Genomic DNA, 27,633 nt, shown 5'->3' on the forward strand with positions numbered 1-27,633 from the left:
ACCTTTTTTTGCGTTTTTAACACAGATAGAAGTGTAAAGAGAGAACAGTGAGGTGTGCAAACGTTAATGATCCTATGTGGTAATACTGACTCGCTTTAGAATTGGATTATTCTTCCTTCTTTCCCCGAGCATATGTCAAACCACTTTTTTTTCCTGAATGAGAGGAAATAGAGGTGTCAAAGCCAGATTCAATGTGGTAGCCTACTTAGTTAGCAAATAAGCAAGTATTAGCATGCAAACACGCTTAATTAAGGTGGTAACAATTGTAAATACAGACCCCATTTACACGCAAACGCATACGAAACGCAAACGAACCGAATACGATATCCAAAAAGTCTTCCGTTCACACGAGACCGCTCGGGAGCGCTGGAGACGCTGTATTACCCCCCCCCCCCAGCATGGTTGCCATGGTTGCCCTTCTGTTTATGCCCCGCGGTGGATTTAGCAACATATAGTTCATGTAATTCTCCATGTCCACTTGTTGTTGATGGTTGTGGTAGAGGAGCTGTAGATGTTGCACTAACATCTGTAGCATGGTCAGTAGCTACTGACCATGGATACCACCGTGGATACAACCGTTTGCGTTCTCGTGTAAACAGACCCTAAAGCACAGTCTCTTGTTAGTAACTCCTGAAACACGATAGTTGAGTGTTCAGTCTCTACTTTACAGGTTTGCTAATCCCACCTCATTCAGATTTATGATTTTAGAGCCAGGAGTAAAAAACAGACCAATGCACTCAGCAGCCTGTAAATGATGTAGCCAGATACACTGAAGATAAAATAGTAAGAAACGTATGAAAAGTCAGGCAAGGAAACAAGCTTCTTTATTGGCAACGGCTCTCGTATAACATACAAAACTGGAAGCTGAAGCAGAGCATTTGTTGGTGAAACACATTGCTTACGGCAGTGGTTCTTAAAGTGGGGGGCATGACAGGGGGGGCGCGAGAGACCAGGAGGAAAAATGGTTATTTAAAAAAAAAAAAATCTTAATTAAAAAAAAAATTGATTCGAAAATAATAATATGATACAGTACAGTACTATTACGTCTGGGTCTCTGTGTTTCATTAAAGCTTCCGGTGCTAGCAAGCTACGCTAATGGATATAAGGAGTTTTTTCAACAACAGTGAGCAAAAGGACTCTCTCAGTGTTTAGATAGTTAACTTTAGTCTAAGTTATCTCAAACGTTTTGGTCACCATTAATGTAAACATTTATTTCCGAGGCACATGTTTATATGATCATCATAGTTATAAAAAAATAAGAGAATAAATGAAAAACAGGAATGAAGATCTCTTCATGTTGCTCTCAACGTGCACCAGATTGATGCTTTTAACTTCAATATTTAGAAATAAATCTTCCTGGGGGAGCATGCCCCCGGACCCCCCGATGTGAGGTCCACACACCACCTATAAAATAGCACTTTACCCCTGCTTACACCTATATATATAGGCATGTGAGCTGATTACCGTGCCTTCGTTGTAACTGTCACACTGTGCATTTGCCTGGGGACATTCACATTCCTCTGTAGCGCCGGTACATTAATGAGAAACCCTAAATGTTTGAGCACCCTCTATGAAACGTCAAGCTACCCCACAGCATCCCCAAAATAAATCTCTGGCGCCGCCACTGAGCCTGACTATTTGTGTTGGGGGGGCCAGACTTTTTTTTTTCTCCAAAGGGGGGGCCTGGCAGAAAAAGTTTGAGAACCATGGCTTTCGGGGAGGTCAATGCAAATTCAAAGAAGGGCACTACTTTCACACTGAAAGCAGCACATGTTAAATTACAGGCCAGTTTATTCAACCCTAAGGTTCAACATAACTAAATACTATTTAAAGAAGTTAAAACATACTGAAATATTGGAAGAAAAGTCGATTCCCAAACTATCTAACATCAATCATTCCTTGAACAGAAAATGCTACAACTTATTTCCAATGTTTTTAATGCAGTACTGGTGAGCGTTAAGACAACAACACAATGGAAACATTATGACACTCCCTAATATGATGATTAATATAAAAGAAGGAGAACAATATTGAAGCAGGTAAACTCATAGCCGAAAGGAATACAATTGCAGTGATGCAAGAAATAATTCAATCCTCTGATGGATTATTGTGAAAGTGAATGTTCTTCCGTCCAACTGTGAGACAATAGTTTTGCAATAAAAGTTGCTCTAATAAACATTTTTTATTGGGACAAGGGATCAATGGATTTTGTGTAATGTAAAAATGTTGCAAACCTCGAGTTTCCTCTCAGCTTTATTGAAGGGTTTAGTGTTTTTCAGCTCATTATTTTGGTTTTTTTGGCCCACAACTGTTCTGAAAACCCCTTAACCAACAGCAGAGAGACAGAACTGGTGAACATGTGGAGCCGTAATCCGCTAAAGGTCAAGACATTTCTCTCAAGAACCGGTTAAAACCAGAAAACTGATCAAAAACAATGATAGCGAATGTCTTCTAAAAAACACATTTTCAAATTTCTTTTAAGGTGAAACTTTTCTCGATGTTGTGCATCTTAAAGCCAAAAAAGACCCCACAAACCCTTCAACTATTACATATAAAACATTTATAGCATACAATATATTTCTCCAAATTGTCAACTTTACACTTTACACAAGTTATTTCATGCAATATGGGCGCAACAAAATCTTGCAAACGTGGACAAATATTGAATATATCTGTACCATAGATTAACCAGTACCGCTTTCAAAATGACTTTACTCTTGCACACAGGATAGTTGGTGTAATGTCTTCTCCCTAGCTCCATTACAATGATTATTATGGGATGTATAAACCCTCTGCTCTACATCTTGTGTGTGTCATCACGCCTCCTCCCTCAGCCTCGCTCTTTTTTTGGCAGCCGACCACCTGACAACACAACAAGCGTTTCTCCAGATGTGTGTCAGTGTGTGTGCATGTGTGTGTGTGTGTGTGTGTGTGTGTGTGTGTGTGTGTGTGTGTGTGTGTGTGTGTGTGTGTGTGTGTGTGTGTGTGTGTGTGTTTCCTCTGACCACAGCTGTCCACCCATCCCTGCAGTACATCTGTGTGCACGTGTTTGAGTGTGAGTGAGTGTGTCGGTCAATGAGCGTCCCGTGGTGAGAACACATAATGGTGATCAGCGGTGGGAGTTAGAAGTTCAGACTAAGCATTCCTCGATGTATCGTGTATCAGACCTGAGGGAATAGCACACACTGCTGCCCGGGAAACGTGTGTGTGTGTGTGTGTGTATTGTGCTCTGTTTGTGTGCATGTGCGGCTCAAATTAACAGCAACGATTTGAGGAATTTGGCTAAAACAATCTTTAAAACATGGTCTTTGTAGAGATTTGTAACATTTTTCTATAGCTAGTCCAGGGGTGTGAAACTCAATTTCATCGCGGGCCACATTCGCATAAAGGTTGCACTCAAAGGGCCGGTTATAACTATATAAATATATAATATATATATAAAATAATGTATTATGTTACATTATTGCCGGATAGGGTAATAACTTAGTAATTAACTACGTCTGAAAGCAGAAGTCCAGGGCAAATAATTGCAAGTCTCTTCAGTGCGCATGTCACAAAACTAGATGCATTGTGGGACATGTAGTTTATGGGCAACCTGCTTCTGTAAAGTGGCATGTAACCATATAATAAACGTATTATATTCTTTGCAAGCTCTTGCGGGGCCACATAAAATGAAGTCGCGGGCCGGATTTGGCCCCCGGGCCTTGAGTTTGACACCCCTAGTCAGACTTACCTGCATAGACTACACAATGTTTTCCTCATTTAATGTAATATTTACAAAGCTATGAGAGGGAACATTCCTATTGTTTAATTTCTGCTAAATGTGAAATTGCTTGGGACGTAATTATTTAAAAAGTTGGACGTTTCGTGTTTTGGGGTCTTTAAATTCAGGATCTTTAATGGACCTCCTATTTCATTGAATCACCAGTACTTGAAACAGCACTAAATAAACCCCTGCATATTTTAACCTTTCTTACCTCCTACTTAGTTTCCAACATTTTGTATTTTCTAACATCCAAATATTGATATAGTGATGGCTCTAGAAGTCTAGATCAAGAGCTAATGCATCACCGAATTGTTACAAATCACGAGGCGTCTGTGTCAAATTATCCATGGCAATCCAACCGACAGTTATTGAGACATATCACTTACAACCACAAATGTGAACCTCATGATGTTTCAAAGGGGAAACTTTCACGGATCCCTTAATACGTTCACCATCTTTGGACCATGAATGATTATAAAACATCCGTCATATGAAGATTGTTGGCGTTTCATTGCGGAGCCAAATCGTAAGCAAATTAACAGCCATCAGCTACAACAAATGAGGTTTTCGGTGATATTGTTACATCTCTATCTGTATTCTAAATGCAATACATGTGTTATAAGTTCCGTTGTTTCTCCTTTTGTTATCCCACGCAGATGAAGCTGTTCTATCTGGTTGTGCAACACTGACTTTGTTATTTCTCCAAGTGCAAGTGCTTTCGTGTTTGCTCGCTCACGCAAACATGAGAGAGCAAACATTAGGCTCTGTGTAAACCTGGATCGTAAAGCCATTATATCCCATCTTAAAAGCGTCTGCAGTGTGAGCAATACCAGATGCCATAAAAGTCTTTATTCAAAGCATTTCTGTGGTTGGGTTTGGAGTTTTACGACACACTTTAATTCAATAATAGGAAAACAGTAAGGAAAGCGTTTCATTCTGCAGGATCCAACACGGGTTCGTTTAAGCACAATGGCTCCCTCTTTTCTGATCTCATCTCAGTAATGAAGTGAGTATAACATTTATTTTAACCTATTTCTCATCCCGAATACCACCATTCAGCTTCGCCCAGGGGAGGATGAATCACTGCATCTAGAAAGTGTTTTAAGACGTTGACACGGGAAATAACCTAATACCTTCCCAGCATCGAACTCAATTATACTGCGGTAGGATTTCCTTTGTGGTGTGATGCACTTTCATTATAGTGCAATACAATGCTGCTATAGTGTATCACCATGTCCTAAATACTTGGGTATTCTACTCTTACTCTTACACTTTTCTTGCATTGTATGTATTTGTACTGCTATGTTAGTAATTTTCATCTTCTTAATGTTGTATGTGACGGAAAGTATCTCAAAGCTAAATCCGGCATATTTACACTTGGAATATTTCATGTTCTAAGTGTTCATTAATGTCGCTGCCAAATAAACGAATACATACATTACAAAAATGAACTCAAAAATAACGTTTTTATTTTCAGCATTGACTATATGAATAAAAAAACAAACCCAGACAAAAAACACAAGCTATTTAAAAGACACATTCAACAATCTGGCACACATAAAACACTGATTGATATCCAATTGTTGATAGGTAATACCTCAGTTGACCCTCACTGACCCCATTACTCCTGTGACGCCATCTATAGGACATTTATGGGTATTGCAGTTGGATCCCAGTCAAAAACAACTATTAGAGTTTTACTGCCAATGTACTTCTCTTTTTTATCCATCTTGGACTCAAACCCTTACCTCAAACTCCGACAGACAATTTAAATCATAATATAAAACAATATTATCGCAGTAAATCACATTTCAATGAGACATTGGCAGTCAGCCTGCGGTAATGTGTGGGTTGATTTCAATATTTGTGTGTATCTATGCCATAAATCACATTAAAATACTACAGAAGCGTCTTGACTTCATCAAGGGAGGAAGTGATGATGGTTTCAGCCAGTTGGCGGGCGAGCACGTGGAGATCGCTATCGTCGGCCCTGTTTTCTTCGTTGTCATCGCTCAACACCCAGTCAATGATGTCACATGAAAGACCCTCCGCAAAAGCCTCCATCTTGGCTCCACGTTGAGATCCCACCGGCGAATAATCTCTCTCCAAGTCATCCGTGGACAGCGAGAGCATCAGATGCTCCATCAACTCCACCTGGGGGTCGTTGGGGTCTCCGTCAGAGTCTTTGAATTTCGGGGTAGTGGGTGGAGGTGAAGGCAGGAAAACCTTCGCCAAGCCTCCTTTTAGCTTCCGGTCGAAACTTTGTCGGTTCTTCTCGAGCTCTGGGAGGAGAGGCGTGGTTGGAGGGGCGTCGGGGTAATCGATGGAGCCCACGATGGGCAGCCCTGACTGGGGGAAAGGTGGGCGAGAAGTCTCTCTGGAGGTCTGGAGGTCTGGATCCATCTCTGTGGATTCAATCAAGAAAGACAGATGTTTAACCTGTCCTCCACCCAGTTATTCTTATTCTTTATTAGGATCCCCATTAGCACTAGCATGAGCATTGGGTGTTCTTCCTGGGGTCCTCATACACATAAAACATACATAAAAGAAAACAAAACAGCTCATAATTTCAAATTGCTGAACGGGCTATACACTTGCGGCCAAACAAAAAAATACAAATAAGTGTACATAATAAATAATACATACCCACAGTTGATCTTGAACTCTTGGAACCATCTTGGTGGTCCTCGACGTTTTGACTTCTCCAAACTTCTCTCAAATCAACCGCCGCTGACGCGAACTCTTCAACCAACTGGTTTTGAATACATTTGGACGTCATGCAGTCCTCCTCCATTTCCATTTGGCTCACAAAAGACTGGATTATGTTCCAGGACATATTTTGGGCAAACTCTTCAAGAACCTCGATGTTTAGGCTGATTCTCTTGAGGTCCCCCGGAGTGGGTTCTGACGCCCTTAGATCTGCACTCACTGCCTGCATCGGATCCTGTGTGGATGAAAGCAATACTTTAATTACAATTTAAAGGAAATCTTTGCCTTTTCTGGAGAATATTGCGACACCAGAAGGCTCAAAAGTACAGACAAGTCATTGCCTCCTTTCTATAAATAGCTATTTTCTTTTCATTACATGAGTGCTTGCAAAAAAGGCAGCACATCAATATTTCTCCTAAATGGTGCAGGATTATTATTCCTACATTCCTCACCTGTTTTAGATTAGAGAAGAAAAACATAAGCTACAAATGGGATGAATGTTATACTGTATCGGAAAACGGCAAAAGAGAAAGTTATCAGGACTGATGTTCACGGAGGAAGGAAACACAGATCAGATGGAAAGTAAGATTGAGGCATCGACCACAGCCTCTCACCGAATGAGTCAACAGGAAGTCACAAGCAGGACGTGCTGGGGTCCAAAGCAGCTACCTGACCTTTTTCTCTAAACTCGCATTGTTTTTGTGTATTTAATACATTTAGAGCTGTGTCATTTCAAGTTGAGACGCCAGAAATGGATGCTAACGCCAACACATCTGTAGCCATTTCGACACAACGAGGAAAGAACGCTTTGTACTGACTTGTGATTTTTAGAAATGGTCTGTCTAAATTTGATTCAGCATGCAATACTTGCTAGAGCGAACTGTTTTTATTATGAAATATATTGGAAACTCATAGCTACCATCGCTACCAGGGCGCTGATTCACAAACATACAAATATGTATTCGACCATCCTAATGTATCTTCATACGGCAGTTGATAAGTCGGTTGTATTTTGTATTTTCTGACTGAGAAATTAGAGAAGCAGATGATATAACAACTTCCTTATCTACCTCCCTGGTTCTAAAAGTACGACTGCAATTGAAAGTAATGTAAAAGGACTTCATCTGGCACTTAATGGCCATCTTGTGAATCAGACATAACGGTGACATTTGATCCTGTTTAAGGATAAATTGATGCAGGTAAAAATGCGACTCAAATCAGGTTTGAAGCATTTTTATGACCTCTCGCTCGCCATGTGGTAATGGTTTCCTCTGTAAACCAAACATACGCAGACAGTTTCTCCTTCCAAGCACCCTCTCAGTTCAGCCAAAGCAAATGACCCTCCCAATGAAACTCCACCAGACCACTGCAGTCCTATTGCGTGTTTTACAAACGTTATACTATACGACGTGTCACCATAGTGTGCTGGATCGGTGGATCACAGTTCAACACGGTCAGAGCCCAGAGAGGGGGACAAGATAGAGAATGAAGCACAAATGTGGAACAAATTACAGCTCAAACAAAGAATGTCTTCTATTGGCAGTCTAACTTGGATATCCTGATGAGCAAAGCAAGGTTTATGAAATAGGACATCTTTTTTATTCCTGGCTGTACGTCCATTTAAACATGTTTGATTATAATGGTGACGCATCTTACTTTCTCTTAGATCAAGATAAGGTTTGTATACACATCTCAACACAAACAAGCCTCAGTTGACCCATTAATATACCGTGTGTACTCCACACCCATCCAAATCCAAAGAGATAGCCTTCTGGGTGGGAGTATTTAAAGTTGTATTACCCCTTGTGAGGATAAACAACCAAAAGGTCTTCACAATGTATCATCTTCAGTTTTTTCATATTGCACAAAAGGAGTTTCTTAGCCTCCAAAAAACCGGACAGATAACACGAAAGAATACAATATTTAAAGGTTTCCAGACCAAATAGAGGCTAATAAACTTGCTTAACTTCATAACACTTTAAGATTTATGAAGTACCACCAATAAAAAAGGGTAACTCCTGATTTACTGTGATACCTGGCAGGAGGAAGAAGGCACCTCCAGGGCCAAGAGGGTGAGATTACCGCCAAAGGTTACGTAAATGTACCAAAAGAATATGAAAGCAAGATACAGGAAACATCAGGAAGCGTTTAATGTCCGCAGATCCACTTACCAGTTGGTAACAGGGGCGGTAGTTCACGGTTTAGTGTCTGCGGGGCCAATGAGTTTATACGGAAATGCTTTGACGGATGAGTTCACCCACTTCCTGTGTGTGTGTGTTGCAGCTGTTTACCTTTTTGACAGCATAAGGAAATGGCAAGTGTACATTGCTCAAAACCCGCCCAATCATTCTTCTCCGTTGTCATGAGGTCAAAATAATGAAGAGATTGCCACAAGAGGAAGAAAAGGAGATGAACGGCCAAGGAGAAGTCAAAGCGTCACAAATTCAGATCGGTAACTTAGCCAAACATCTTTTGAAATGCCTTACTTTTGTGGTTTGACTCCGGTTTCGATGAGCTGATCGTGTGTGTGTGTGTGTGTGTGTGTGTGTGTGTGTAGATCTCCATGACGCCCTTAATGTAAAGTCCAAACCCAACCCAATGACCAGCGAATCCTAAGATTTATGAAACAATTCATCACAGCCCTGATGGAGGAGACGTAACAAATCTGGTTGAAGCTGCTCTCATGTGAAAGCATTTTGTGTTTTGGATGAGGTAAGCAGGGAGTGGAGGTGAAATAAAGCTGAGTTGTATGACATCTCTCTCTGAAGACTTCATTACAGCCGGACTGGACGGTATGTACTGCCGGCCTCCAACGCTGCAGTATTGAGATGTTCAAATAAAGTGAACGTGGGGGGACTTTTTAACTACGAGTGTTTTGTTGCACATGCAGAGGGGGAAGAAGTATTCAGATGCTTTAGTTGAGTTAAAGTACCAATACATTATTGTCAAAATAAGTAAAAGTCCTGCATTCAAAATCTTAAAATGAGAAAAGTGGTATCAGCTAAATGTACTTAAAGTAAGAAAGTAAAAGTAAGCAGAGAGAAGAGAAATGGCCTCTGTGTGTATATAATTATATTTATACATGTGACACTTCTAGATGATATTGTTTCATCAAGTATACCGTTGTAGAAAATCTAAGTTTTGATTGACTTGATTGAATAATTTGACTATTCTGTGAATTAGGAGTTCGTCCACTAGTTGAATTTTAGAGTTGAATTTTGTTCAAAGTAGCTAAAGCTGTTTTCATAAATGTAGTGGAGTCGAAGTATAAAATAGCATCACATGGATATACTCAAGTAAAGTAAAAGTACCTCAAAATTGTACTTAAAGGTAGGGTAGGTAAGAATGGAGAAACCAGTTCGAGTGCGCTAGAATTTGAAAATACACAACCTGAGAAAATCTGCCACTTCCTTACAGAGCCCCTCCTCCAACACACACGAACGCGCACATGACCAATGAGGGCCGAGATAAGTTTGTGCACAGATGGAAGGCTGACAGGCAGGTAGGCCATCCAGTTACTTTAGCCGGCTCAGATGATTGGTCGTGCTTTTTACAGAGATGACATTTTTGTATATATTTATTGTCAAAGCATTTAATACATTCATTGCTATGTTAAGAGCATTCCATGGAATATAACAAAAAGGGTGTTTCTGAAGTGAATTACCTACCCTACTTGAGTAAATGTACTTAGTACTTCCCACCTATATCAGTGCTTCTCAAAGTGTGGTCCGCGGATCATTGGTGGTCCGTGAGCGCCCCCTAGTGGTCCGTGGGTATATTGGTAAAATGTCACATTTGAAATAAATAAATACATTTAAGTTTTTCTCACTCTCGCGGGAATATCTCCGAAATGGAGCGAGTTTAAGTTTCACTTTCGATTGCATGATATAGCCCAGCGCAACACCGTCATCACACATGTTGCCACTTGTTTGTACCATGTTCAGGCGATTTATAAAAAACGATGTGTTTTTGGATATTTGTGGAGTTAGGTGGTCCTCGAGTGTTTTTTTTATTGGTTAAGTCCTTGGTATGAAAAAGTTTGAGAAACACTGACCTCTGTGCACATGTACGTGTAGTGGGAAAAGAACCAAGGGATGTTTGTACCTTTTTTGATGTTTAAATGGACTGCATTTAAAGGGTGTATTCAGAGATGACGCACTTCATGTCAGAACAAAAATGAAAGAAATAATCTTCTATGTATTTTTTCGCTTAACAAGACCGAGTTACACTTTATAATACTTTATTCCCGTTACTCAGACTAGTATCACAGCTGAATCTCGGCTGGCTGCTGGATGGACCCTCGCTGCCAGCTTCCCCCCGGTGTCCGTCTTGAACCTGCACTCTGGTTGCTCAAATGTGGGTTTTTCTCTATTATCCAAACTGTTGCTGCAGTAACTGTGTGTTGCTGAATCCCCAGCAGGCCCGCTGTGCTCATTCTGCTCCAGATCAGGAAATACTTTTCTCAGTGTCAGTGAGCTCATTGCTCAACATGATCATTTAAATAGATTTTAAGGGTCATTTCAGCCTCCTGTGGCTTTCTTAAGACAAGTTATTACATGCTAGACCTTTACCACCAGGGCATATACAAAATAGAACACTTAAATCCTCTACAATAAATGACTTGCTTTATTCTGCGTGTTTGTGAGGATGTTATGCCACATACACGTCATGTTTTATTAACAGTTAGAGGGAAACTATCAGTGCTGCTTAAATGGGATCCCTTGTGGACTCTTTTGCTTAAAATAATTGGGTTTTCATGTAGGCCTACTGATAGTCTGTTTTGGAAGGGAGCCTTGTAAAAAAGGCTGTAAAACAACGTATTTCCTGCCGAATACCTTATAAGAAATTACATTTAAACAATCATTTCAATTATTCTGCAGAAATTAACATCTTAAAATATTTGGGGTCTAAAAAACATGGTTCTATATTTTAAAAAACACAAATATTTTCAAGGGGGCTAAAATGCAGCATTACCTCCATGTCTGTTGTGTACAGTATACGTGTGTGTGTGTGTGTGGTCTAGCATTACTATACTTGTGGGGACCTAAATCTGTTTACATAGTCACGTGTGGGGACCTGCTTCCCTTATGGGGACAAATTGGAGGTCCCCATGAGGGGGATCATTACTTTTAGGGTGAAGACTTGGTTATGGTTAGGATTAGGGTTAGGCATGTGTTGGTTATGGTTAGGATAAATCTCCAGGAAATGCATGTAAATCAATGTAATGTCCCCTGAAGTGATGTATACATGGTATATGTGTGTGTGTGTGTGTGTGTGTGCGCGTGCGTGTGTGCAGATCATTTGTATTTATCCTACATGGTATATGTTTAGGATAACATAAACTGTTCATGCATAGTAAAGTGCAATTACCCTAAAAGAAGAGAATGCGTGACAGAGTTAGTCTGCACTTGTTTACATAACATATCTATGTCACGTGTATGTCTGTCTTGAAATAATCCCCGTCAGTTGCGTCAAAGGCTCTCTAGGGCTCTGCTTCAGTGATGAGGAAAACATCATTAAAATACTACCGTTTAAAATGCTATGGGTTGTTAGGATGTTTGAAAATCCTCCAAGGTTCGTTGGATTTGTGTTTTCAATGAAGTGAGGTGGGCGGGGTTATCTATAAACTTACTCTGACATTTTTAAATGATCCTTCTAAATGTCATATATCTTACTCTATAAATATTTAAAATATAATATGCGAATATATTCGTGTATAATGGGATATTTTGTAACGTTTAATAATCAAAACATTCAGCGGGCGGAGCCGTTATGTCAAAACCAACGCTTCTTGGAAACGGCATCCCTAGCGAGTGTGTGATTGGTCCGCCCGCTCAAATTCCAGCCAATGAGAACGGAGCGCAGGAGATTTGAATTCTCAGCTCAATCACTTTTGTTTGAGCTCTCGCGTCTGAAGGACTACAACAAACCTGGACTATTTACAAGAGCTAAAGAAGCTGTATGCGGTGTTTAATGCTCCTAAACCCAGCCACTGAATCAAACGAGACGGAATTGTTAAACACGGTAAGATTAAACTATAAGATGGACGATGTTAAGCTTAGTCACGTGTGGAAACCCCACCCAGCAACACAGAAATACGTAAACTAAGTTTTACAGCTTGTTATCTGCAGCCAGGTGAAACGGATAAATATGAAATACTACACCAAATGCCGCCTGACTTTTCTCCTTTGAAACCAACCCGCCTTTTTTTTTTATCTAGCAGAACAAAGTGCACAGTTTGTTAAAGGAGCAGCTATGCCGGTAGTAAGGGGGAAGAAACCCGCAGTCACTGCTGGGAGCAAGATGCCCAAACTGAATGCAACAACGAGGGAAAACCAGGTAAACTGTGTTTTTTTTGCATAAATAACCCCCTTTCCTGCAGGAGAGGCTGTAAACAAAGCCAGCATTGCAGCAGATGTTCCTGCATGACGCCTGCAGGGCAATGTTTAAAATGGCTTGAAATGCTAAACAATATATTTCATGTGCATGCACGGGATGATTTATCGTGTGTTTACAGTCCCATGTGTTTGTGTTGCAGATGGAGGGCCCCCAGGTGAAGAGGGCCTCATCGCCTCCCCATGGAGCCCCCAAGAAGAGGACTGCTTTTATCGACATTACAAATGTGAGTCTGGTTTGAGGTTTTTGTGGAGAGAGAAGCACTAACATTCAGGGTATACGCGATTTAAATGTAGAAGATGAAGCAATGGATTCCAGATGGGAGACCCTTTGTATTCTCTCACTTCGTACATCACAACACATAGTCATGATCTGTTATGGTGCGTGAGTGAAATGGTCCTCAGAGATAACATGGCTTCGAGTGTATCTTTTTATATATGTGTGAATAAAATTAAAGGGCGCCTTGCTATTTCTCCACAACATATGTCATATTTCAGATCCCACACACACAGGAATACAATAGCTTGTGTCTCTAAAACGGGATGAACCACAACATGAAATAGTTTTTGGGCATTTAGTCACTGCTGACCTGGAAAGTACTTCACATTTAAAAGTATCTCTTTACGACACACGTCCTCGACCTTCCAGCAGTGATTGTTTTTCTTAAAATATAAGCATGAGAACAACAGGGTCTGTTTCTTTAGCTGCTGCCTGTATGCAGAAGGATCCTGGTTCAATTCTGGCTGATCTCCCACTGTGTGCCGTCCAAAGAAAGGCTATCAGTCGGTGTCTGTCTGATTGTTGGCCCCACGTTACCCCGGTGACTTTGTTTGACAGTGAGAGAAGCACAGCGTCAAAAATAGGGCTTGATGATGAGCAAAAAGCCATATTCAAGCCTCCACTTCCAACACTGGGTCTGACGGCTGCGTGGAATTTCAAGTCTTATGCATTCGTCCTCTAACTCGACCCCCTCCAGCAACCTGACTGGAACCCTTGGGCTAATTGCACATTTAGGGAGAATAATCTCTACGGTTTACATTTTGAATTACACCTAGTATTGTATTGGTACGTTTCCTGAAAGTGTCTCTCGGCTGGCCTCCGTAAATCAAACCATTACTGCACTCATCGGGAGGTTAACTGTGTCGGCAAGTTTCAAAATAAGTCACCCATTGCTTCAGTTATCACACCTCAACAGGATGTGTACTCACCTTGCTCCCAGTCCTTCTCCACTGAGGTGCGAATGGATGCGCTCTGCACCTCGCCTCAGTGTGAAACAAGCTCCATGTTGGTTTGCCGTGTTGTGAGATTTACAGCTTGTGAAATGGACAGAATCGGCGATGATGTGTTGATGCCAAAGAATGTGATATTTCAGCTTGGGCCATGACAGTCTTTTGACTAGTTTCTCAAAGTACTACTTGACACTGATCCCTGACATATTTTAAAGATATTCGGACATCACCGTGTCATCCCTTCTATGCGGCTTTCACACCAGCGCTTTTCCCTTTCTAGCTCCGAGCGGGAGCTTTTCTGCTCCCGCTCTGTTCACACCGCCCAGAGCCCGACTGCTGCTGCGTAAATAAAATAACTTATGCTTTTCTCCAGAGTGCCGTGGTTCATTGTTTATTAATGTGTTTCTGCAGCATTTACCGACCGCTGCAGTTTGGCTGCTCTTCCACGGAGTGTATTCTCCCGTTAGCTCCCGGTTAGCTCACACTGCAGCGGCCGCTCTAAAGTATTCACTGTCCGACTCACACAAGCAGCTGATGCATATCCCCAGTTCCCCTTAGCCTAAGTGAATGTGTGTCAGTCTGAATTGACGCTGTTTGGTATCACAACGCTGTTATGAAAGTTTCTCTGGTATAAAACGGGTGATGTGACAATTTTTTGGAGCTGGAAGTTAACCGGATTCCGGAGCTAAGAGGCGGCGCCGCTGCGGTGTGAACAGGAAAAACCGGCACTTTTCAGCTTTAGCTCCGAGCTGAAAACGCGTTGGTGTGAAAGGGGCACTAGAGGCAGTGATTTTATATTCCTAATGTCTCTGACTGTTCACAGGCTCATAAGGTTACGATCAGCCTTCCAGGGAGGAAGAAGAAGAGCGCGGCGAAGAAGCTGGCGAAGAAAACAAGCGCTACTTCAGTGTCGACGGAGATCCATGCAAACCTGGAAAAGTCTTCATCTATGAGCTCAGAGGGTACGCTGACTGTGACGGAAGAACAGACTTATAAGGACGAGGGGCAGGGGGCAGCAGCGCCAGTAGAAGAGCTGGAGGCTGCTGCGCCCCCTGCTGCCCCGGAGGTGCCGGCACACCTCCTGAAACAACAGGTGAGGGAACCCGGAGAAGCTTTGGACTTGTTCTAATGTCTGCAATAGGGCAACTAACTCAAATGTTCTCTGATCTCTAGATCCCAGTGGAGTTTGACATCGACTCTGAGAACTCTGAAGACTGTTACATGTGTCCCGAGTACGCTAAGGACATCTTCGACTACCTTAAACAGAGAGAGGTGAGACAAAAACTCTTACTGTTACTTAGTATTTAAAGGGGACCTATCATGCAAAACGCACTCTTGTGTGTCTTTTATACATGAATATGTGTCCCCGGTGTGTCAGGGAACACAACCCTCTCGCTTTTCCTCTATACCCAAATCTCTAAAAAAGGGGCTGCAACGGATCTGGTACAGGCTGATCCAGATTTGAATTATTTTCTACGTCACCAAAGTGGTGCTCCGCTTAGTGGTCAATTCTCCACCTATCAGGGGAATGAGAGGTTGGGCCATTGCCGCTCGAAAGCGCTGGAGACGCTGTAGTACATATGCCAGGCCTGTAAGTGGCGCTGTAGTCTGCCACAAAAGCAGCGAAGAAGACTTCCCTTGCATGGTTGCCATGGTTGCCCTTCTGTTTATTCTCCGCCGTGGCTCTTTTTCTCCCTCCCGGGGCAAGCGTTTGCTCCCCCTGCTTTAAAACAAATGAATAATGACTCTATATAATCATATGTGAGGGATAATGTGCAGCGACGCGGTCATTATGGGGAAAAGAACACGACAGGCTGATCAGGAGACCGACGCGAGGCGGAGGGATCTCGATCGGCATGAAGGCACATTATGCAATGTGGACGTTATCCCGCTTGTTACACGACCACATTCTCAACAAAGTAACGACATGACTCCCAATATTAATTGAAATGCTTTTATGGATTTAGAAAATGATTTTATTGATTTAAAAAATAGTTTTATGCATTGATTTAAATTGACATGCATCCGCTAAGAAAAATAGTCCGTTGTTACTGTTTGAGCTAACGTAGCAACGGCAGGAACTGCTTCGATAGCGTTTTTGAGGAGCTTTTTGATTACAGATTTGAAAACATTGTTGCTTGCTTTAAAAGTAGCACAATTCATTTAGTCAAACCTTGGAAAGTATCTCGATATCCCTGCCCTGATGCCAAAGCAACTGCACACTGAATATGTGTCGCCGTTTGATGTCTATGTCTGGACCGCTGCGTAAAAAGGAGGGTTTCTGCCCGTTACTTCTCTTCTTACTTCTATAAGGATAAAACACGGAGGACGGAGATCTCTTTTGCTCCCCCTCTTCTGACAGCCCAGCAGCTGATCTCAGAGCACCCTCCCCTCTCCTGCAGGGGGGCGTGGTCAGCTGCAGCTCACAGAATCAGCCCCCTAGAAAAACAGGGCTGGAAAGAGCAAATAGAGCGAAATGAGGCATGGCTAAAATTCAGGACCTTTTGTTATTTTGAAAAAAGAACTATATTTATATACTTTATATAGGTATGGCCCTACAATATATTGTTCAAATATAGCATGATATGTCCCCTTTAAAGTATCTTTTAATGCAGAAGGTAATCTTCCCCCTCTTGTGTTTTTATGGTCTGCAGGAGAAGTTTGTCCTCTGTAACTACATGCCTAGTCAGCCCACCCTCAACCCAGAGATGAGAGCCATCCTGATCGACTGGCTGGTGGAAGTACAGGTGGGTTTTCCTGCTAGCATTTCGTGCATGTGCAAGAATAAGTGATTATATTTTAGAATGGTAAAGTGAGTGAGGGAATCCATTTGAGAAATCGAAGTAAAACCATTCTCGAGGGTTCAAATAAACAGCAATTGTAAGCGTGTAATTTTAAAAATCATTCCCTGCTCAGCTGGATGACAGAAACTAAATGACATCAAAACTGTGTGTGTGTGTATCTCACGCATGCTGCTTCTCCAGTTTCATTTATTCTGTGTGTGTGTGCATTAGTTGACCTGACTGTGTGTGTGTGTGTGTGTGTGTGTGTGTGTGTGTGTGTGTGTGTGTGTGTGTGTGTGTGTGTGTGCAGGAGAACTTTGAGCTGTACCATGAGACTCTGTACCTGGCTGTGAAGATGGCGGACCACTACCTCTCAAAGACCCCCGTCCACAGGGAGCTGCTACAGCTGGTCGGCTCCACCACCATGCTCATCGCCTCCAAGTTTGAGGTAAAAACACAGAATACAATACAGATGCAAATAATACTTTAAACACACGGATCCTACGGAAGAGGATTAGGGCCACAAGATTTATTTTTTTGTTCTGAGAAAAAAGTCAGAATTCTGAGATTTAGGGTGCGTTCACACCAGCCTTGTTTAGTCCGGTCGAATCGAGCCCTGGTGCGTTTAGCCGCTTGGTTCATTTGGGTCGGTGTGAACGCAGTCCGAGACCTCTGAAGTGAACTAAACAACCGGACTCTGATCCGCTAAAATAGTTGGTCTCGGAGCGCTTGCGTGCGAACTCTGGAGCGGTTCATCGCTGGTGTGAACGCAGTCCGCACCAAAACATAAGAAGCGCAGTATTTACGTGTCACAAGAACGCGGATGTCTTCAAAAATCTTTAGCGAAAGAGTCTTTTAAGACATCCGCGGTTGTTTAGTTAAAGAGTGAAGCAGAATGAAGTGTTGAACAGTGTCGTGTAAAGTAAAAATGCTCTGTCAGCTACATAAATGTAAGAACACCTGTCGTCGGTGAAACGTCCCTCCTCTGCAGAACGTCTCATTATGGTATAATGTTTTTTAACGGACGTTGTCTGATTATTAGGGATGCACGATATTGGTTTTTTGAAACCGAAACCGATACCGATAACTTCCTGCTTTTCAAGACCGATAACAATTTTTTTTTACCCCACTAATTATTTTAATGCGATTAACGCATGTGTATTTTTGCCCTCGGCCGCCCCGTAGTTTCAGAGCGCATCGAGTTTAAAATACCATCTACAAGCTGATGCTGACAGCCCCGCTCCTGGCAGACCACACTTCCACGCTCACCGGCAGGCACCGACTGGCCATCGGGAGGACCGGGAGGGTATGTGTGGCCCGAGCGAGAGAGAGACCTTACGTGCATTGTTGTTGTTAGCGCAGCTAGCTAGCACCAGATGCTAACGGATATGCTGTTTAAATGAACACAGAGCAGCGCTCTATCCACACAACTGCGCCGAGCACTTGACTTGATGCAGGAAGCCAGACAGTGGGACATTGTACGAAAAGTCAGCACACTCAGCACGGATAGTGCAACATGATTGCAGCGTCAAGGCAGCTCCGGTTCGAGCATATGCCTTGAGTTGCAAAACTGGCAAACGTCTTTCCTTTTTCAAAAGCCTCGTCGATAGGTAAAAGCCCCGGTGCCTTTGCAGCTGGCTTTGGATTCGCCGCTAGTTTAGCAGCGCAGGCGTCTTCGTACGCTGTTAACACACCGTCGTAGCCATGGCGATGTTTCAGGCGACTGATCAGGTTGGAAGTATTATAGCTCGTTGCCTTTTCCATCCTCGTGGAACTTCTGCATCTGTTAATACAAATGGCAAGCGAACTATCTAACTCTGAAGCTTTGAAATAGTCCCATACTACTGACGACATGTTTGTTTACTGTCCTGGCTTCACGGCCGCACGCCATTTACGTCACAGCCAGGCATGAGAAGGGAGCGCTGGATTTGTGAAAACCTCCCCTCTTCCTAAACCACTATACCACAGTACTGGCAAAACGGGAGGAGCCGAAAAACAAGCGCCCCTCATCCCAGTCCACCCACACCGCAGTACTTCTTTCTTTTTTTTTACACAAAAAATATATTGTATATTATCGGGGCTATTAATACGTTTATCGGGATGACGTCATAATTCCTAATATCGGACCCATAATTATCGTGCATCCCTACTGATTATATAATCAAATGCGCGGGCCGCTAGCGTCTGTTGATCTCCAGACTAACAGCAGCATGAGAATAACCTGCCGAAAGTGCCGATGCTCCATGGCGGAGGCTCCGGTAGACATTTCCGGGATTAGCGTTTTTACCCCCTTAATATCTGACCAATGGTTGAACAGCATTTCCGTGCACATGACTTGTGTTTAAAGTGTATAGTCCGTTTGAGTTTTGCCCTGAACTCAAACCGAACCTTCTGAAAAATTATGTTTTTTTGTTCCGAGGGAAAAGTCAGAATTCTGAGTAATCCTCTTCCGTAGGTCCAGGGCAGTTCACCAGATAACGACACACTACACCTCACTACAAAAGATGCATTACATTGTAAATATAGATCTTTGGATTCAGTCTTTCCTGAGTTTCCTTTTTTTGTGTAATCTTTAAAATATATTTTCGACTATCATTTATCACAGTGGATATCAAGTATTTACAACAAACGTAAGTAATGTATATAAAAAACACTTTATTAAGCATGGCCAGTGGGTTTGATTCGATGCTCGCGGGTAAGTAAAAGTGGAATCGAAGATGAAATGCCGAGAAAGTCGAACGGACCGTGCTTGCAGAATTTACCACGGGACTTTAAATATCCCAAATACAATGAAGGAGAGAGTTTGCACGTGTTCAATGTTTTATTCTGACCGTCCTGCAGGAGCGCAGTCCGCCGTGCGTCGACGACTTCCTCTACATTTGCGATGACGCGTACAAGAGGGAGGAGCTTATCGCCACGGAGGCCAAGATCCTGCAGGCGCTCTCCTTCGACATCAACATCCCCATCCCGTACCGCTTCCTCAGACGCTATGCCAAGGTGTGTGTACTGCGGTTTCTGTCTCTTCCATCACCTTGCAGACAGCTAACGGCACTTCCTCAAAAGCCATAGATGCATTACATTGATGCACACACTGTATGCCATATCTAGGGTTACAACCATATTCAAGATTCAAAGGCTTTATTGTCACATGCTCAAAGCTACAGTGTAGAAATGGCAATGAAATTCTTCTGACCTGAAAAAAAGTTATACATTCAATGTTAATACTGCTATTTTTTTACTATTTCTTTTAATGTTATCATAGTTTTCTTCAAATAGTTTTATATCTGTTTTATTTGATGTATGCACCACGACACCGAGTAAACGTCCTCGTATGTGTTACCTGGAAATGAACATGTTTCTGATTCTGATGGAGCACCTTTTGCTCCTCCTCGCAGTCTCTTGAGGTCTCCCTTCACTACCCGAATGTGTGTGTGTGTGTGTGTGTTCTCTCTGCAGTGTGTTGGGGTCTCCCTTCTCTACCCGAGTGTGTGTGTGTGTGTGTGTGCAGTGTGTTGAGGTAGGGGTGGGCGATATTGAAAAATATGTTATCACGATAGACGATATATATCACGATATTTTTTCATGTCGGTTATTATGGTTATTTTTCAAGTTACTTAACAGTACAAGCACCTACAAGGTAACAGAAACTAAAACAAAAAGGAGTAACAGACCAAAATAGCATTTCAAGCTTCAAGGTTCAAGGTTTTATTTCAGAAATGAAACCCTGAATGAACAAGTGAGCAGTGAACATCAATAAACATGAAAAGGATGGTAAAACATAACTAAGTAAAACATAAAACATCAATGAGGAAAAGTCAGTGCCAAATAATTAAAATGTAAACTTTAGAGTAGACTTGAAGTGTAATAAAAGACTTTAGCATAACTGAGGGGAAAAACATAAAACGCCACCGCGTCAGTTATGTCTTTCCACCGTTTGCTAGTCTTTCCATAAGGAGCCCCTTTATGAAATGCCTGCCCTATGGTTGCTCGCTGCAAAGAAAGGGGGCGGGGACTTTGGGAGCGTGTCAAACAACTCGGACTGAACGAAAGCAGAGGTGCGCTGACATTGTGAAATCGATCGGGCTTGATATATGATGAAATTAAAATCAGTAGGTGAGGCTGGGGGAGCGGGAGGGGAAGAGGCTCTCCGTCCGCTGTCATAGCCCCCTGCGCCGCGCACGGAGAGCCTCTTCCCCTCCCGCTATTTTTTTTTTTTTTATCACGATAGGACGATATCTCTGAAAAAGCATATCGTGGAGACCTAATATCGTCACGACGATATATATCGTCATATCGCCCACCCCTATGTTGAGGTGTCCCTTCTCTACCCGAGTGTGTGTGTGTTCTCTCTGCAGTGTGTTGAGGTGTCCCTTCTCTACCCGAGTGTGTGTGTGTTCTCTCTGCAGTGTGTTGAGGTGTCCCTTCACTAACTGACTGTGTGTGTGTTCTCTCTGCAGTGTGTTGAGGTGTCCCTTCTCTACCCGTGTGTGTGTGTGTGTGTTCTCTCTCTGCAGTGTGTTGAGGTGTCCCTTCACTACCCGAGTGTGTGTGTGTTCTCTCTGCAGTGTGTTGAGGTGTCCCTTCTCTACCCGTGTGTGTGTGTGTGTGTGTGTGTGTTCTCTCTCTGCAGTGTGTTGAGGTGTCCCTTCACTACCCGAGTGTGTGTGTGTGTGTGTGTGTGTGTGTGTTCTCTCTGCAGTGTGTTGAGGTGTCCCTTCACTAACTGACTGTGTTCTCTCTGCAGTGTGTTGAGGTCTCCCTTCACTACCCGAGTGTGTGTTCTCTCTCTGCAGTGTGTTGAGGTTTCCCTTCACTACGTGTGTGTGTGTGTGTGTGTGTGTGTGTGTGTGTGTGTGTGTGTGTGTGTGTGTGTGTGTGTGTGTGTGTTCTCTGCAGTGTGTTGAGGTCTCCCTTCACTACCCGAGTGTGTGTGTGTGTTCTCTCTGCAGTGTGTTGAGGTCTCCCTTCACTACCCGAGTGTGTGTTCTCTCTGCAGTGTGTTGAGGTCTCCCTTCACTACCCGAGTGTGTGTGTGTTCTCTCTGCAGTGTGTTGAGGTCTCCCTTCACTACCCGAGTGTGTGTGTTCTCTCTTTGCAGTGTGTGAGCGCGGGGATGGACACGCTGACCCTGGCGCGGTTCTTCTGTGAGATGAGTCTGATGGAGATGGATCTGGTGGAGGAGCGCGGCTCGCTGCTCGCCTCCGCCTGCCTGCTGCTGGCGCTCATCTCCAAGGACCTGGGAGGATGGGTGGGTTCATTAAACACTTTGAATTATTATATTAGGGATGTCACTATACCAAAAACTCACGGTACGATAATATCGCAATAACAAGTCCACGGTACGGTATTTATCGCGATATTGAATAATTAAAAAAAAAAAAAATTCAATATATATAGCAGTATTTTAAAGTGTCAAAAACAAAGTGACAGTAACAGACTGGAACAAGAAAACCGGTGAGTTTGTACCTATAGTACTACCAAACAAAGTAGGCATTTTCTTTGTGCCACTGCATCTCACAAATAAACATTTAATAATCAGACCCTGCAATAAAATAAATCAAGTTTCCCTTTAGTTTTTCAAGTAACTCAACTCAAACTCACTCACTCAGCATCATCAGACAGGTCTTTAGGAATATGAGAATGTCCACATTTCCAGGTATTTAGAAGCTGGGATGTTTGGGCATTTACAATATCCCCTGCTCTGGAAAGCACTCTCTCGCTTGGTGCTGATGTTGCCGGGACAACAGTGGTCGCGTTAACCGAATATTTTATTTATCAATGAGGGGAAAATCTGAAAGCAGTCTGTCATTTTGACGGATTAGAACAAACTCGGAACAGCGCCAACGTTTCCCCGCAGGGAGGCTCTGGTGTTATGCCGTGTTATGCCGTGGTATGCATGCCCTCCAAAAGGAAATGATATTGTTTCCAAACCGTACTTTGCCATGCAGATCAATACATGTCTGGGAGGTTTTGCTTTACGCTGTGCCCGCTCCCGCGAGGTGCGTGCTCTCTCGTGAACTGTTCAGACCCGACGGGTAATAAGGGATTATGACGGATATTTTACGATCCTGTCAAAATGACGGACAGCGAAAAAGTCTAACGCCACCTCAGTGGGACGGAGAGATATGCTTTGGCCATGGGTGGCAGCAGTGGGTCAAACTGTGCATCGTCTCTCCACCACTTCAAAAACAATAGTTGTTGCCAAGAAGGTGAGGCTTATTGACAGATATAAATATACTGTTGGTACTCGTCAATGTCTCTAGGTGTGTGCATGTAGCGCTGTAAATACGATGTCCTTTTGTGTTCTGTTGTTTTATGTTCATGTTGTAACCTACTTGCTGCCATGTTGGACAGGTCTCTCTTGAAAAGTAGATTGATGATCTCAATGAGACCATCTGGTTCAATAAAGGTTTTTTTAAAAAAAGTGATAAAATATATATATTATTAAAAAAAAAAAAAATCGCGGTAGATTTTGTCAGTCTCACGACGGTATTGGGACGTTTATTTACCGTGATATTCGGTATATCGTTACATCCCTAATGTATCCATCTGTTTGTCCCTCTTCAAACACGTCTTTATATCAGAATCAGAACACTTGTCGCACAGAGAGGAAAGGCCAAAGACAGATTACTGTGAACTAAGAAGCATGCATAACAAATATTAAATATACAACAAATGTTATTAAAAAAATACACATACTATGTTGGATTGATTATTGATTTAGGGTCGACTTGGTTACAGATTATTATTATAATAATAATAATAATAAGCATTAAGGAAAACTCTGAAAATGTCAGTGAACAAATAACATTAAAGTGGCTTCGTAAGTTGTTTATATTTTGCTTTGTAGTTACGTCGGTGTGGTTAGAGCACAAAAGGATATTTGACTTAATGATATAGTTCCTGTTCATTTATCGTTTAAAGGCTTTTTATATTTGCTCAAACTGAAACACTTCCTGATGTCGTTAAAAAGTTAACGTAATAAAGGAAACCTATTGAAGAACCATCACCAAGGATATGTTTGTCGCTTTAATAATCCAACATGGCTACCTACTGACGTGTCTCTCGTCTCTGCAGTGTCCCACCCTGCAGTTCCACTCCGGGTATCAGACGTCAGACTTGGCGCCCGTCGTCAGGAAACTTTACGAGATGCTGTTAGCTCCCGCGGACGATAAACTGAGAGCCATCAGGAACAAATACTCACACAAGTACGTTCAAAGAAACCACGTGTAAACAAGTGATGACATGCTTTAGATTTAAATTCTTGTTTGTGTCTTTGCCTCTGTTCTGTGTCTATGACTGATGAATGTTTTATGTGTATTCTCTCGATGCCCAAGACACATTTCTCCTAAGGGAGACAATAAAGCTTTATCTTATCTTATCTTAAATTACTGCGAGCATTAATCCATTCTTTCTTTTTCTCAGGGTGTTTTTCGAAGTTGCATCCTTACCTTTGGTCGACGCCGACATCCTGGAGAAAGCTTTATCTCAGTGAGACGTCGCCTACTACCAAAATAAAATCCTGCCAGTGAGTGAAAGTATTTTTAAAAAAAAGTTCCCTCCAACCCTGTACATATTTGTTAATATGTGGAATATTTATATGTGTCGTCTAGCCTGTCTTTTATATTATATTTTAAATAAATTCCAGTTTCTGATGCATGTAGTCCTCCTGTGGGCGTTTGTTAAGAAGGGTTGCCAGTGTACGATGTTAAGGTTGTTAATAATGGCATTTTAAGCGCTTAATTCCAGTCGTTTTGGCATTGATTTTTATAGCTTTTTATAAGAAGAGAAAACAAAAACAGCATTGTGTCGTTTTAAGATAATGGTAGGGTTGAGAGTATTCGAAACCTACCTGCGTGTTTTTACAAGTGTTCCCACGTTGTTATAGTTGGCAGGTATGTTTATTTCCATACGTTGTACAGTGTTTATCATGTTTATATCACTATGCCAATTATTATTTGTATAAAAGACGACCGGATGATGCTGTGCTATTTTTAAATGGCTGTCAATTCGCACTCTTAAAATAAAGACATTTTTTATCTGTTTCGATAAAACGGCTGAATTTTTCTTGTGTCTTTAACATGTGATGGGTGTGATACCGGTGGTGGCCACCAGAGGTCAATAATGCACCGTGTTCCTCACTGCGATTAATCTCCAAATTCACACTTGAGATATTTATACCATCGGATCATTATCTCTTCAAGTTCTCTTGTTATTCTCCTGAAGCCGTGTTGGACTTTTGTTAATACTGACCTGATCCCCCTGCTGTCCTGAAGCTTTATTCTTGACCTTTTTTAAAAACATAGAATAGTTGGAAGTAAAAGTCTTAAAGGGCCCATGTCATGCTTTTACTTACCCGTCCCCTTGTGTGTTATGAAGGTTGTTCTGCATGTAATCGGTCTGCGAGTCACAAACCCTCAAAGTGCACCCTGTAGCGAGTAAAACTCTAACACAGAGAAGACCTGTCTGCTGCCCCAGAACGCCTCGTTGGACATTTCTCTGTTTCCATTGTTTGCTTCCTGCAGGGTTCTGTGACGTGTGAACACCCAGATCAACAACAAATGGACCAATCCGCGGAGCACCTCACACATCAGGATCCAGGGACGTGCACAGGTACGGGCTAATGTTGCCCGGGCAACGGCCCGTTTCCCCTTTTTGGCTGACCTGCTCCTCTGGAGAGAACGAGAGATTTTTTTTCTTTTTCTGTTGTGGTCGAATCAACATGAGCCCACAATTAGTAGTGTAGTGTCTCGCTGCGGGAAACACACCAGCTTCATTCTTTTTCTTCTCCTCCTTCTTACATGTAATTGCCCGCATGGTAAACTCCCTCGACGGGGCCGCTCACTCTCTTCTCTTGATCGCCCTCTCTCAGGAGAACACTTCACTGCCCGCTTCATTGTAGGATTTCTGCCATGTCTCTACTTTAGTTTGACCATCTCTGTTATGTTATGGAATACTAAATAAATAAGTGATTATATACCGTACCGTTACTGTGCTCATAAAGAATGATAAGAATAATGCGTATTGAACTGGTTTCATTAATTGGTGAGTTTATTTAAGATAATTATAGAAGCCCTATTTTATCAGTATGTCTGCAAAGGTCAAACTACATTGAATTGTCCATTTTTTCTTTCGTAGTTTCTAACATTAGATATTTTAATGAGATATGGACCGCAAAACAAAAAATGTCCCTGGTTTTGATTTAAAAAAAAAAATCAAGTCGCCTTAGCTTGTTTTGTTATTAGATGATGATGTGAATTACTGTTCAAATTAGTTAATGTAATAATCGTTTTGGTCTTATATTTTTTTTCGGGGGGGGGTGGCTTTTTCCAGTTTAGAGCAATTGCCCCTCCAAATGTCTGTGCACGTCCCTGCCAGGACCCCTTGGCTATCTAACAGGGGGTCCCCATTGACTTGCATAGAGCTCCCTGAACGCTGGTAATAGACGAGTTGGGAGGGCGGAGAAACGCTCTCCTCCGCAGACCCGTTCTCACAGCGTTACAAACCTTTTTCTTACTCGATATCAAGCCACACTTATTGTTTTGACTTCGGCTGTGAGTGTTTGTGTGCTCGGGATGAGTTTCGCTTGTTCTCGCTGTATCGCCGACCCGGAAACCTGTCCGCTCCTCGCAGCAACGAGCCTTGCAACGTCCCGACCAATCAGAGCACACTGGGGGGGGGGGGCAGGAGCTCCAACAAGCCTTTTAGGACAGAGAGTGGATACACAGACGATACAGAGATGCTGTGAGAAACCAAGGTGAGTTTGGAACATTGAACAATGTAAATCTATTCTTGTCGACCTCAACAATGGAAATATGATCAGTAGAAATGGCTGTGACATGGGACCTTTAACTTAAAGACCACTATAATCTAATTTGACCTTTAGTTAAGGACTGTAGGTTAAGATTAAATGTAGAATGAATAAGATCCCTGCATTTTGTTCAGTTCTGAATGACTTGATAAAAAACGACATGCTTAATCCTCGTTGTGGATCTCAAACAGTTTGTTTCCTATCGACTTATTGATGTCACTTTTCATGCCTAAGTGTGTTTAATTGGTTAAGGTGAAACTGCAGGGATACAGAGGTTTAGGATTTACTGTTTTGCCACTTAGTGTAAGTTAGAAACAAATACTTGCCTTAGGTCAGACTCTTATTAAATGTACTTCTGAGCTAAGGTTGAATGGCAATATTGAATCGTTTGATGAGTGTTTACAGGATCCAACTATAACCATGATCCAAAGGCATCCATGAATTGTTAAAAATGAGCAGTTAAAGGTGGGGTAGGTAAGTTTCAGAAACCGGCTCAAGATACACTTTTTGTTATATTCCATGGAATGCTCTTAACATCCCGATAGCAATGAATATCTGAAGTGCTTTGACAAAAAAATCCATAAAAAAATGTCATCTGTAGAAGCCGTAATACTGTAAAAAAGTACAACCAATCTGGATTGGATGTCCTACCTGCCTGTCAGCCTTCCATCGGGGCACAAACTTATCTCGTGCCCTCATTGGTCATGTGCGCGTTCGTGTGTGTTGGGGGAGGGGCTCTGTGAGGAAGTGGCAGATTTTCTCCGGTTGTGTATTTTCAAATTCTAGCGATCTCGAGCCGGTTTCTCAAACTTACCTACCCCACCTTTAAACTAAGGTCTGTGTTAAATATGTGCCTTAACATCCTGTGGTACTTTTACAGAATTAAAAGGGACATTTTTAGGGTTTTAAAGCGCTTCACAGTACTGAGTCTGCCCTTCT

The 27,633-nt window shown here is 42.3% G+C and overlaps 2 protein-coding genes across 5 annotated transcripts; one reads left to right on the forward strand and one right to left on the reverse strand.

Moving 5' to 3' along the window:
• Positions 1-5,211: 5,211 nt before the first annotated feature.
• Positions 5,212-8,735, reverse strand: LOC117463781 (A-kinase anchor protein 11). Of its 2 annotated transcripts, none has more exons than XM_034106221.1 (3): positions 8,647-8,735; positions 6,413-6,710; positions 5,212-6,171 (listed from the first exon to the last, which is right to left on the reverse strand). In XM_034106221.1, the coding sequence occupies exons 2-3, from the start codon at positions 6,702-6,704 to the stop codon at positions 5,666-5,668; spliced, it is 798 nt and encodes a 265-aa protein (XP_033962112.1). In that variant the 5' UTR covers positions 6,705-6,710; positions 8,647-8,735; the 3' UTR covers positions 5,212-5,665. The 2 variants fall into 2 exon arrangements, with proteins under 2 accessions (XP_033962112.1, XP_033962113.1); XM_034106222.1 differs by lacking the exon at positions 8,647-8,735 and adding an exon at positions 8,511-8,613.
• A 68-nt stretch (positions 8,736-8,803) lies between these two features.
• Positions 8,804-24,926, forward strand: ccnb3 (cyclin B3). Of its 3 annotated transcripts, XM_034106112.2 has the most exons (13): positions 8,804-8,927; positions 9,033-9,267; positions 10,733-10,831; positions 12,696-12,814; positions 13,014-13,097; positions 14,924-15,193; positions 15,274-15,372; positions 16,755-16,847; positions 17,194-17,331; positions 19,725-19,880; positions 21,982-22,131; positions 23,961-24,091; positions 24,309-24,926. In XM_034106112.2, the coding sequence occupies exons 3-13, from the start codon at positions 10,768-10,770 to the stop codon at positions 24,376-24,378; spliced, it is 1,374 nt and encodes a 457-aa protein (XP_033962003.1). In that variant the 5' UTR covers positions 8,804-8,927; positions 9,033-9,267; positions 10,733-10,767; the 3' UTR covers positions 24,379-24,926. The 3 variants fall into 3 exon arrangements, with proteins under 3 accessions (XP_033962003.1, XP_033962001.1, XP_033962002.1); XM_034106110.1 differs by lacking the exons at positions 8,804-8,927; positions 9,033-9,267; positions 10,733-10,831 and adding an exon at positions 12,352-12,499; XM_034106111.1 differs by lacking the exons at positions 8,804-8,927; positions 9,033-9,267; positions 10,733-10,831 and adding an exon at positions 12,352-12,499 and having other exon boundaries at positions 12,699-12,814.
• The last annotated feature ends 2,707 nt before the right edge of the window (positions 24,927-27,633 follow it).

Source organism: Pseudochaenichthys georgianus, chromosome 18, assembly GCF_902827115.2.
Source record: "Pseudochaenichthys georgianus chromosome 18, fPseGeo1.2, whole genome shotgun sequence".
NCBI lineage: Eukaryota > Metazoa > Chordata > Actinopteri > Perciformes > Channichthyidae > Pseudochaenichthys > Pseudochaenichthys georgianus.

Coding starts and splice junctions, on each gene's coding strand:
- LOC117463781 (XM_034106221.1), bottom strand. CDS start 6,704: ATGCAGGCAGTGAGTGCAGATCTAAGGGCGTCAGAACCCACTCCGGGG. Junction 6,172..6,412: donor GAGTTCAAGATCAACTGTGG/GTATGTATTATT, acceptor TTGAATCCACAG/AGATGGATCCAGACCTCCAG.
- ccnb3 (XM_034106112.2), top strand. CDS start 10,768: ATGGACCCTCGCTGCCAGCTTCCCCCCGGTGTCCGTCTTGAACCTGCA. Junction 10,832..12,695: donor TGCACTCTGGTTGCTCAAAT/GTGGGTTTTTCT, acceptor TTTTTTATCTAG/CAGAACAAAGTGCACAGTTT. Junction 16,848..17,193: donor ACTGGCTGGTGGAAGTACAG/GTGGGTTTTCCT, acceptor GTGTGTGTGCAG/GAGAACTTTGAGCTGTACCA.